The following is a 12,477-nucleotide window of genomic DNA, read 5'->3' on the forward strand; positions in this document are numbered from 1 at the left end:
GGAGGGGGGGGGGATAAAGACAGATGTAAGTGAGCTAAGTTTTGTCTTCGGCAGACGCTTCTTCCTTTATTCGTCCGAAATGAATATTCTGCGTACAGCAGTATAGCCTAATTACCAAATATTTGTATGTTGCATCTCTAATTTAGCAGCAATTGCTGTTTATCTTTCAAAATTTATTTTCTTAATTATAATTTTACAGTTTTGAGCATAATCTTGTATCTCTTTACAATTTAAAAACTCTTTGAAAAAGGTTTTTGCAATAACAGGACCCTATTTGCACAAATTCACAAAAGCAGGATCCTGGTTGAAAGAATGTGACTTAACGTTTATTTTATATTCACAAATTACGAGTAATTTTTTCACAATTTTCCAAAAACGGACCTTTTACAAAATGTCTGGACAAACCCCTGAGAACAATAATTAAAATTTATATCGAGGACTGGCAGAGAGTAACTAACACAACAAAGTTATTTTCAATTTAAACCAAAAGTAATAATCTTAAGAAATTAAAGCGGTAAGATATCATTTGTTTAAATAAAACTTCATTGGCTTCAAAATTACGACTAGACATTTTTTTTCCAGACTAAAAATAGACTTTTATTTCCATCTGTATGTTTTAAAATATAGTTTTTCAGAGAAAGATGTCATGCTTTAAAACTGCTTTAACTTACTTAATTTTTTTGTTGAAGTTGTTTGAAATTCAAAACATCTAGCTTAGTAATTTTAAAATACTGAATATTCTTTTTAATTATAAAAAAATCGAAAGTAAATGATACTGTCTGTAAAAATAATTTTTTTTTCTAAACAAAAATCTTTCAATAAGAAAAATTCAGAGCAAAATAGCATCATTTGCTTAAATAATGATGATTTTATGAATACAGAGTATGATTAAAGAATGACTGAATACTAAATAAAATCTGAGAATGATGAGTAATAAATAAAATCTATTTCTATTTTTAAAATGATGTACAATAGTGTATTTAGGTGAGTGTATATATATTTTTTATAAATGTAAAGGTTTTTGAAAAATAAATTTAGAAATTTTCTCATAAACAATATACAAAGATGTTTATGAATATACAATGAATACTTTTAGTTGCATTTTAGTTTTCTATTCTCTATAATTTCAAGCGGTAAAAAAAATTGAATAAAAACAATGTAATTGTTACAGTAGGACAAAACCTTATAATAAAATAAAATAAATAATAATTTTGGCTGTAATTGTAGCTGTGAATTCCAGTAATCATTCGAGTAATACTTTACTTATACTTTTACTTATGCAGTACTTTTACGTCAAATTCAATATTTATTAGTTTTCGAACTAATTATTGAATGACCTTTCTATGAAATCTTTCTATGAACCGTCATAATTTATTCCTAAATGTTTTAGTTTCTGCGCAGAAAAACAAATGTAACTTAAAGGCGAAGCCCTAACCAGCGAAGAGAAATTTTATTTGAAAATATTTGAGTATTCGTGTCGTATTAAATTGAAATTTTCTAATAATCAAAAATGAAGAAGAAAGAAACCGTGTAGTCTTTCAATAGAAACAAAAATTTATATTTTTCCTCTTAACAATAGTTTAAAATTCTATGTTTAAGAAATGAAAGTAAGTTAACGCATGATGTTTTTTTATTTAGCTAAATAAAAATAACAGTTATTGTTACAGTAGGGTAAAACCTTATAATTAAATAAAAGAAAGAATAATTTTGGCTGAAATTGCAGCCGTGAGTTCCAATAATCATTCGAGTAATACTTTAATGAGTTGATGAATAACAATTGTAATAAAAACAACTCATTTCTTTTTATTATTCAAAAAAGAAGAAAGCTTATGAAATAAAAATCTCCGGAGATAAATATTTTATACAGCTTATGATGCAAGAAATTTTATTTTCTGAAAAAGTCTTAAGTCAAATTATCCAAAAAATAGGGTATGGCTTCTTAAGAATGCCGAACTTACACTTAGTAGATGCCTTTGTCTGAGAGACAGGGAGCAGCCAACAGTATTTTTACATCAAATTCAATACTTATTAGTTTTAGAACTAATTATTGAATGTGAAATATATTTATTTTATTGCAATTTTTGTAAACCTTTTCATGAACCGTCATAATTTATTGCTAAATGTTTTAGTTTCTGCGCAGTAAAACAAATGTATTTTAAAGGCGAAGCCCTAACAACATATTTTCAAATTTTATTTGAAAATATTTGAATATTCGTGTCATATTAAATTGAAATCTACTAATAATCAAAAATGAAGAGGAAAGAAACCGTGTAGTCTTTCAATAAAAACATAAATTTATGTTTTTCCTCTTTAGTTTAAAATTCCATGTTTAAGAAATAAAAGTAAGTAAACGCATGATGTTTTTTTTATATAGTTAAATTTAGAGCTGATTTTAGATCTAGAGATGTTTGCTATTAAGAGATGATGGTTATTTGAGCTACGATGAGATTAGTGACTTGTTTTTGAAAAAAGAAATGCTATTTAAAAAACTAAAAACTACTATCACTTAAAAATGAAAAAAAAAGAAAACAAACGAAAACTTCTTAGATTTTAAGTAATCTTTCAAGTAAAAGAATTAAACAAACTATTAGTTTTGCTTCGTTAACTGTAGTTAAGGATTTTAATGTTTTTTAAGGATTAAAACTTAGTAAAGTTTTTTTTATTGAATTAAAAAAAAAAGCTTGAATAAAATATTTTTTGAAATGAAATGTCTTAAGGCAATGCGTATAAATGTCTCTTCAATCAATTTATAAAAGAAATTCAACAGCATAAAAAATTATATGTTTGTGTTTAATCAGTTGAAATAAAAAGGTACAGTCAGTGATTTGACTGAGGTAAAAAACGTGTTCATAAAACTAAACACAGTTAAGTTGACTGTTCGTAAATGTTTGATGATGATAATACATTTCACACTTATCCTCTTTTATACTTCCACGATCAAAAAGCATTTGCTTAAAATGAGTTGAATTATTTAATGTATTCACTACAGCAATCGAACCATTTACAGTAATTCAATTTATTGAAATATTTCACATTGAGATGGTTTATGAGAATCATTTAAGAATCGAATAATATGAAAATAGGAAATGTCGAGTTTGTTATTAATTGATATAAATGATTGAAATCTTGAAGAACTTCCTCAAAGAAAACGATTTTTTTAATCTATACTGTAATATTGAGTGAGCAAGCATTGCTGAGAAAATTATTTTATTTGCCATTTAAGATAAGAAGTATGTGTCATTTTGGAAAATATCATGTAAGCAAATTTAAAAAGTTGCCATTTTATTGTCTCAAGAAACTAACCACTTTTTGAATATTACTATTTAATCCATGAATCACATAGTAGGTTACAACCCTTCTACTATAATTTATATAAATTATCTTAAAGTTTTTTTTCTATTAAATATGATTATTGCTTTGCTTTCTAATTCTATGTATGCCCCATTAAAGAGGCACATGGAAAAGATTGAAATTTTTTTCTTAAATACCATAAAGTAAAGGAAAATTTCAATAAAAAATTCTGAAGAAACGTCAGACAAAGAAAATACTATTTAAAAAAAATGGATATTTTTTGGCTGAAAAATTAAATATTTTAAAAAAATTAAGAAGTAACAATTTTTTTCACATTTGCTTTTCCGTTTTGTTCTGTTTAGAAAGTACTTATCTTCACTTTAACTATATAGTTTAACTAACTTTTAATCGATTTTCAAGAAAAAATTTCAAACTATAGTATTTAAATGATTTCACAGGATTAGATTTACTGAATAGGATTTAAAATTTTAATTCCGTCTAACTTTAAGAGTTTGATGACATTTTTCTTTTCAAGATATTCAACAATGCACATTACGTTATTTATTTTGAATTAATCCCCTAAATTTAAATTTTAAGTTTTCTCTCAAATCGAATGATAATTTTTTATAATTTACTCTCTAACAATCCAGAGCAACCAATCTTAAGATCAACTAATTGTCCGTATCTATAAGTGTTGCTTAGAAATCATAACACAAAGTATAGTTTCATATTAATCTGTAATTTTAATGACAATCGAACATAATAGAGATAAAAGGATTTAAGTGCTGCATTGAATTAGATGGTTTCATTCAGTTTAGAAGACAATATAATCTTCGTTATAATAGGTGAACTTTAAGGGGTATAAATATTTATGCGTCATTATAATAAGAGGATACTGGTACAGAAGTTTTATTTTATACTTGATTGATAAACTTCTTGTAAAATTCCTTTTCAGCAACTAATTGTTTGTTTTAAATTTCTTTTCATATTTGTAAACGTTTAGTGTACTTTTTTAAATGTTGTTTCGGGCTAAGATAAAATAAGTCTAATAAAAGAAGATAGTGCATACATTTTTAAATTTTAGAAAACTAATAGCATAGAAATAACGAGATTATTATAGCATGGAAATTATTAAATCAAAAGCTTTGCGACGTGTTCCATTTTTTATTTCGCGCACTTTGCATTAAATAATACATGAGTAGAATTAAAAATATAATAGTAATACTTTATAAAAAACTTATAGTTTTAAGTTTTAATTATAATGTGAGATAAAAATAAAATAATACTATAATAATGGACACAAAGAAAATAATAAAATATTTTATTTACAAATACATAAGAATAATTTTAAAAGTTTATTACAATTGCTTTGTTTCTTGTTGAATCTCTTTTCCCAGTTATGAGCTTCGTAATCATTTCCGTAAAGAATTCTAAGACTTCGAGGATAGTAACAATAGACAGTCCTAGAAATAATCCCATATTTCCACCTATATTAGCGATGAGTGATTCCCACTGAAAGAAATTCCTTTTAATGGCTACAGAATGCTGAATAAACACTTTATTGAAAACAAATAAATAACAATTTACATATTTTTGGTCACAAAACAATTAATAAAGTAATTAAAAATGGAAAAAGAGAGAACTTTTAATGTGGAGCTTCAAGCCATTCAAAATCCTAAAAAATAATATACATTTGCCACAATTGTTGTTTTACAGTTAACGTGATAATCTTTCGATTCAATCTTACAGATAAATAGAGTAGTTTTGATGATTTATATCTTGCCTAAAGTTAAACTATCTAATAATGATGATATAAATCACCTAATATATTCTAAATATAAGCTTTTGATTGAATTATGTAAATTTGTTAAGGCAGTAAAATAACTATTTTAGTCCCATAAGAATTAGATAAGAAGATTATATATATATATATATATATGTTTCCTATTATGTTTATAAAAGTCTTCAGATTTTATGCTGCTAATCTGTTTTATTGTTTTAATTGAAAACTTCTGGATAAAAATGTAATTATGCTTATTCTTTATTACACAATCATTTAAATATATTGTTTGTAAGTAGCTTGACCTGTTAACTCCTTTACATTTTAAACAATTCTTAAAATTATTAAGTATTAAGTCAAGATCTTTTCCTTCTTAACTTCATTTCATAGAGATTTGTAACGGAAGTCCCTCGCATAAGAACTTGTTATTTTTATGATACAGTCATTTTGCCAATTGTTGTTTGGGTGCGTCTTAATAGCAAGAGTTTACGATTCATAAAAGCGTTATAATGACGAGGCACCTTTCTTTGTGTATTTTATGATTCATTTTATGAACTTACATAAAATGCGATTTATTCGTCTAAGCTTTCAGTGCGCCTATTAAAAATTATATTGATTCGAGAACCTTGATTATTTATATATCATTTTATAAACAGAAACAACGTTATTTTATTTGTTAAGTACAAATGAAAAAAAAAAACTATTTATGATGCAATAAAAAAAGTATATCTTAATATATACTGTAAAAAATTCCGAACCAATTACGTTAAAAAAGTACCGGCACTCAGGATGCTGGCACTTTTTACCGTAAAATCCATTTTTACTGCAACATGTAACGGAACCAAAAATTGGATATACCGTAAATTTTACAGTAGCATTTATTTAGGTAGAGTGATTCATTGATTTTGCAGTAATTATTACTGTACGGTATAATATTTTGCGATAAAAATGAATTTTACGGATAATGCACCAAAAGTGCCGATACTGTGTCCCGTAGTTTGATTAATAATTTTTCACAGTTTGTTAGGTGTCCTAAACTAAGCTGACGATTTTCAAAAATTCTTAACATAAAAGCAGTTCGAAATAAAATGCAATTTATTGCAGTAAATTTATTTATTTTTTCTTAACGGCAGGCACTGAACTTTCGTTCTTCGCCTAGGAAGATGCCGGAGGTGTTACTCATTTAACGTTACCCAGTGGGCACCTGTGAACCTAAGTCACGGAGGCAAGCAGCATTACCCACGCCACACTGCCACACACCCGTTTATAGGGTGGGCCACATTCACACATCACACAATAGAGAACACACACAGAAACATCCATGCCCTGAGCGGGATTCGAACCCGCAACCATTGGCTTCACAGTCAGGCACGCTGATCGCTCGGCCACCAAGCAAATTTAAGTGGTAAGAAATTAATGTTTTACTAAAGTTTCCAATTTTAGCTCAAAAATTTTCCGAAGACAATTATTTCAGAAATAAAAGAGACGTCTGTTTTTCGAATCGCAGGAATAGAAAAGAATGTTCGCTATCTATTAGGCATCGGACACTTAAAGCCTTGCGTTGAGTTACAGCCGACTGTTTCGGTTAGCGCAGTGGTCGGCAAACTTATTAGCCAAGGAGCCAAATATGAACATTACAACAATTTTTAAAAAAATTGGGAGCCAAATCTGCTTGTTTAGTAAACTTTTATTACACTAAATAAGTAGTACACTAAATAAAACTAAATTTCATACTTAATAAATATTTATTAATGCGAACAATGTGCTTGCATCTCCTTGGAAAGTTTGAGTAAGTCAGGTTTGTATGTTGTTGTTTTTAATTTTAAGCCAATTTGTACCCCCACTACTTTAGAAAAAGTATGCGCGCATGCTTGTGGTACTTTTGTATCACACCGGAGTACCTCGAAAACATACGAACAATTTCAGCCGGTAGCTTGTAGATGGTTTGTGTTTACGTTTAAGAAAAAAATTGAAATTAAATTCGATGTTCGTTACGTATTTTTACAACAATATACCTATCTATCTTTTAACTTAAACAAAAAATTATACATGTTCTCGATTTATAGAAGAAGTTTAATTTATCAAAATAAGATGTAATTTTTTTCTTACTAAGTTTTTTTTTTTAATGGAAATATTATTGCGCCTTCCGCGGATATTTGCGCCAGAGCCGCACTTAAGGAGCCGAAGAGCCACATGCGGCTCTGGAGCAGCACTTCGCCGACCACTGGGTTAGCGCATCCGTGAACCTCTTAAGCGGATGGTGAGAGGTTAAATAATTAAAACAAATTTCCAAATTGAATCCCTTTTTGACGATAATTTACAGCCATACTATCTTAAAAAGAGATAAACTAATTTAGTTATCTAATTAATGATAAACTAATTTAGATTTATCTTGATTTATTAATATACAGAACAATTCAAAATTGTTTTAAATTTGGACGCGTGAGATACTTAATTCAAATAAGATACATTAATTTTGTTACACTATGAAAAATCTGTTAACTTTACAGAAAAAAATGTCAGCTAGTGTGCCAGTATAACACCGTTTATTTCATAGAAAAATACTGTTATTTTAAAACGGACGTCTTTATCTAGCAGATAAGTATTGTTATTTTAATAAACTCCTTCATTTTTTTAAAAAAATGAACATGCTTTTAAATTAAACTTGATAAACTAAACATGCCAGCATGGTGGTTGGTGCGAGACAATAGTAGAGTTCTCTTAATCATGCAACCTCGGGATTCGAACCCGGGTCACATAATTAAGAGGCAAGTGTTCCCTCCTCTGAGACACGATAGCTCTAGTGTTTGGTAATGAAATAGTCTTTTTAACTGTCTTTATCTTAAGAGTCTTACCTATTGAAACTATACTTCGTAAAAACGTTTAAAACTATAGTGGCCCTTCCTTATAAAAAAGGTTAGCAATTACACTTTCCGAGAAAAATTATTCAGATAATAATCACTTTAATTATTCAGTAGAAAATTTAATTAATTAATTCAGTTGAAAATTTAATTATTCAAAAAAATTATTCAGTAGAAAACCAATTTAGCAGTAAAGACAAATCGTAATTTTTTCTATATGATGTTCAAAACTATAATACAATTTCTGAAAAGTTAAAACAGGTAAAAAACTTATCGTAAAATGATTTAAAAAAAACAGCACATAAGTTGTAAAACTGCAAGTTATCTTACAGTAAGTGAAACTGCAGGGCAAAAACTAGAATTTGAATTGACAGTTTTAATCTGTTTATGATTAAAGTGAAAAACAGAGAAAAACTGCTCTGTTAAAAACAACTTCAGATCGTTAAACGTTAAATATGCGTTATATATTAAATATATGTTTTTAGAAACATTAGAATTCCTAGTAATTAGTTTATTTATATTGAATTTGAAATCCTTTCTTTTATCGTATAAATCAACAAAGATATTTTTTCTTCTTTTATAATATTCAAATCCAAAAAATTAAAAACAATTTTATCTTCATGATTACGAAGCAAGATTGATTCCTCAGGGTAAATATTATTTAATAAGAATGTATGATCTTGAAAATTAAAGATAATTAAATCATCATTAAAATCTGAAAACAATTTTAATATTAAGAGTATAATTTTTATAAAAATATTAATAATAAAATAAAACATATAATAATAAAATAAATCTTACAGATTTTCTTAATTTTCTGCGTTTTTCTCTTTTTCTTTTTGTCCTTTTTGTACATTCTATACATATATTTTTTCTGTGTTCTATTTTTTACAGTGTAGAACCAAACAAAATTTTACATGGGGTAAATTTGTTATTTTTATGTAATTAATTTTTTTTCTTATCTTATGCTATTCAAAGTGTTTTAGAAATTTAAAGATAATAACTCATTTTAAGTTTAAATTATGTTAAATTTATTCTATTCATTAGCATTCATATGCAATTATTTAGCATGATAGTGAAAAGTGATTTCTTGAGAAAGTTATTCACGCTACAAATTTGCTATAACACAAGATGGCTGGTAATTAATATTTTGTTTGAGTATGTCGATAATAAAATATATTATTTTAATATTATCTGACGGACAAGGGTTTAGCCATGTTTCTAAATGTTGGTAGTTAATGAACACTTGTTTAGACGCAAAGTTTAAAATTGATTGTATATTGTTGGAAGTATGTCGCGAAATTAAAATTTGCGAAAACTTGTTTAATATTTCATTAAAGTTTTATCCAATAAATTAACTTCATAAGCCGTTTACATCAAAAATAATGCTATAAACTTGAATTTTGTTTTAAAATTGAAATTGCTTTAAAACTAAAGAAACAAATAACAACAATAGTAATTAAAATAAAAATAAAAATTAATGTTTAAAAATAATGTAGTAAACTAACATATTGTGAAAAATTGGATTTGCTTTTATATAAGAAATAAGCTCACATAATAAGAAGTAACTCTTATTTTATTCCTTATCTGGATCGTTAGATTAATGCTAACTCCTTAAATTAATAGGCAATTATAATTTTTTATTTTCACTGAAAGTTGTTTGTGAATATAGTTATTTGGCATTCATATAGTAATATATGTAATTCCATACTGCTTGATAGGAAATACTTATATTCATGTAAAAACGAATAGAAATTTAAAAAGATGGAAATACCGAAAAAATGCAACTTTTTTATCAAATGTTATATATATATATATATATATATATATATATATATATATATATATATATATATATGGGTCATTCTCACAAAAACAGTTATTTTCATGTCCCCAGTATATTTTATGTTTGTTTTACAACTTACGAAAAAAATTTTTTCAGGGAAAGTGTCCTTCGGAATGCAAGCTAACAAAAGAATAAAAATAAAATTATCAATTTTTATTTTTTATTAATTTTAGGTAATAAAAATATACCAATATGTCATTCCCTCACTTGTCCCCACTGCTGATTTAAAAAAAGAAAAAAATTGTTTCTGAAATAAAAATTTTTTTTTTTACAAATTTGTGTTTTTTATTTGAGAATATTGAAATATAGAATTCAGAAAATAAATTTTAAATTTAATTTCTGATAAAAATATTAACACAGCAATATTTTAAACTTTGTCCCCAGTATTTCGCGTCATTCCCTCACAACAATGTTCTTATCACCTGCAATCATCGTAGAATAAAAATATTTTAATAAAAACTTCAGAAGTTAACAACTGGCATCATAGAACAAAATTGCAGTATGTTTCCATCTTCAACTTAAAGAAGCTTTGCTGTGGAATGAATTTGAATGAATCAAATCAGGTAAAATTGTTTACATTTGTCATTCCCTCATGTCGTTTTTTAGAGTAAAATAAAATACAACTTCATCGAGAAAGTGGATAATTATATGTTGCTTTATCTGGTTTGATTCATTCAAATTTATTCCACAGCAAAGCTTCTTTAAGTTGAAGATGGAAACATACTGCAATTTTGTTCTATGATGCCAGTTGTTAACTTCTGAAGTTTTTATTAAAATATTTTTATTCTAAGATGATTGCAGGTGATAAGAACATTGTTGTGAGGGAATGACGCGAAACACTGGGGACAAAGTTTAAAATAGTGCAGTGTTAATATTTTTATCAGAAATTAAATTTAAAATTTTTTTTCTGAATTCTATATTTCAATATTCTCAAATAAAAAACACAAATTTGTAAAAAAAATTTTTTTATTTCAGAAACAATTTTTTTCTTTTTTTAAATCAGCAGTGGGGACAAGTGAGGGAATGACATATTGGTATATTTTTATTACCTAAAATTAATAAAAAATAAAAATTGATAATTTTATTTTTATTCTTTTGTTAGCTTGCATTCTGAAGGACACTTTCCCTGAAAAATCTTTTTTCGTAAGTTGTAAAACAAACATAAAATATACTGGGGACATGAAAATGACTGTTTTTGTGAGAATGACCCATATATATAATATGTATATATATATATATGTATATATATATATATATATATATATATATATATATATATATATATATATATATATATATATATATATATATATATATATATATATATATATATATATATATATATATATATATATATATATATATATATATATATATATATATATATACAACAAAATAAATAAATAGAAGAAAACACGAAGAAAATTAAGAAAAACAATGTTTCATAACATTTTTTTTAAAAATCCGGAAAATAAAAGATATAATCTTTTCATCAGCCCACACAATTATATTCGCAAAAAAGAGTGCTTTCTGATATTGGTTTATGTATATTGATTTATTGATTATTGATTTATATATATTGATGTATATTATATACATATATATATATATATATATATATATATATATATATATATATATATATATATATATATATATATATATATATATATATATATATATATATATATATATATATATATATCTATATATATATATATATATATATATTGATTTATATTATATATATATATATATATATATATATATATATATATATATAAAACTTTAAAATTTTCTAAATTGATGTTTCTTATCAAACAATTTGATAGATGTAATTTTAGTTTTAATTTGTGTTATATTTTTTTATAATGCAAATCTGTAGTATTTTTTAATTAGCATACAAGGGTAGCTATTTATATTTTTGGCCTAATAATGAAAAAACAAATATGTAGGATCGAAATGGGTTTTATTGCTTTTCAAAATATTCTCCATGATGATCAATACACTTTTGCATGAGTTTGAACCAATTTTCAAAGCTTTTTTTCCAGTCCGATTGAGGTAACTCCAAAACATGCGTTTTGAATGCATCAACCGCTTTTTCGGGGGTCGAAAATCGTTGTCCACGTAATTTATTTTTGATGTGTGGGAATAAGAAGAAGTCATAGGGTGTCAAATCAAGGGCTGTACGGCGGATGACCCATCAGTTCGATCTTTCGCTCCGTCAGAAATGTCTTTGTTTGAGTCGATGTGTTAGAGCTCGCATTGTCATGATGATGAATGAATCGCATGTTCTGCTTTTTTCAAATTTCTCCGATGACTTCTAGCAAACAAATGGTCATGTACCATTCAGAATTGACCGTCCTGCGTTGCTCTAACACCACTGTTGCCACATGACCGTTAATGCCGAAGAAACAGGCAATAATTTGTTTCGACGTGCTTCTTCTTCGAACAACTTTTGTTGGTTTTGCCTCGTCTTGGAAGACCCATACAGTTGATTGCTGTTTTGCTTCCGGCTCATATGCATAGATCCATGATTCGTCACCTGTGTAGATGTTATACACAGCCTTTGATGTACCTTGAACGTCTTTTTCCAACATTTCCTTGCACCAATCGACACGAGCCTTTTTTTGAGCGTTTGTCAGATTATGCGGGATCCAAAGCGAACAATTTTTTTTAACGCTCAAATGTTCATGCAA

At 26.4% G+C, this 12,477-nt stretch overlaps 1 protein-coding gene across 1 annotated transcript in view; it reads right to left on the bottom strand.

Annotated features, from left to right (window-relative positions):
• Positions 1-4,638: 4,638 nt before the first annotated feature.
• LOC107449434 (acid-sensing ion channel 4-A-like) overlaps positions 4,639-12,477 on the bottom strand; it is an 80,226-nt gene continuing 72,387 nt past the window's right edge. The window contains exon 11 of the mRNA XM_071180508.2: positions 4,639-4,803. Coding sequence (XP_071036609.1) covers positions 4,639-4,803 — 165 coding nt within the window. The remainder of the gene's footprint in view (positions 4,804-12,477) is intronic.

Source organism: Parasteatoda tepidariorum, chromosome 1 (assembly GCF_982258835.1).
Source record: "Parasteatoda tepidariorum strain Cologne lab strain chromosome 1, Ptep-v5.0, whole genome shotgun sequence".
Taxonomy (NCBI): Eukaryota; Metazoa; Arthropoda; class Arachnida; order Araneae; family Theridiidae; genus Parasteatoda; species Parasteatoda tepidariorum.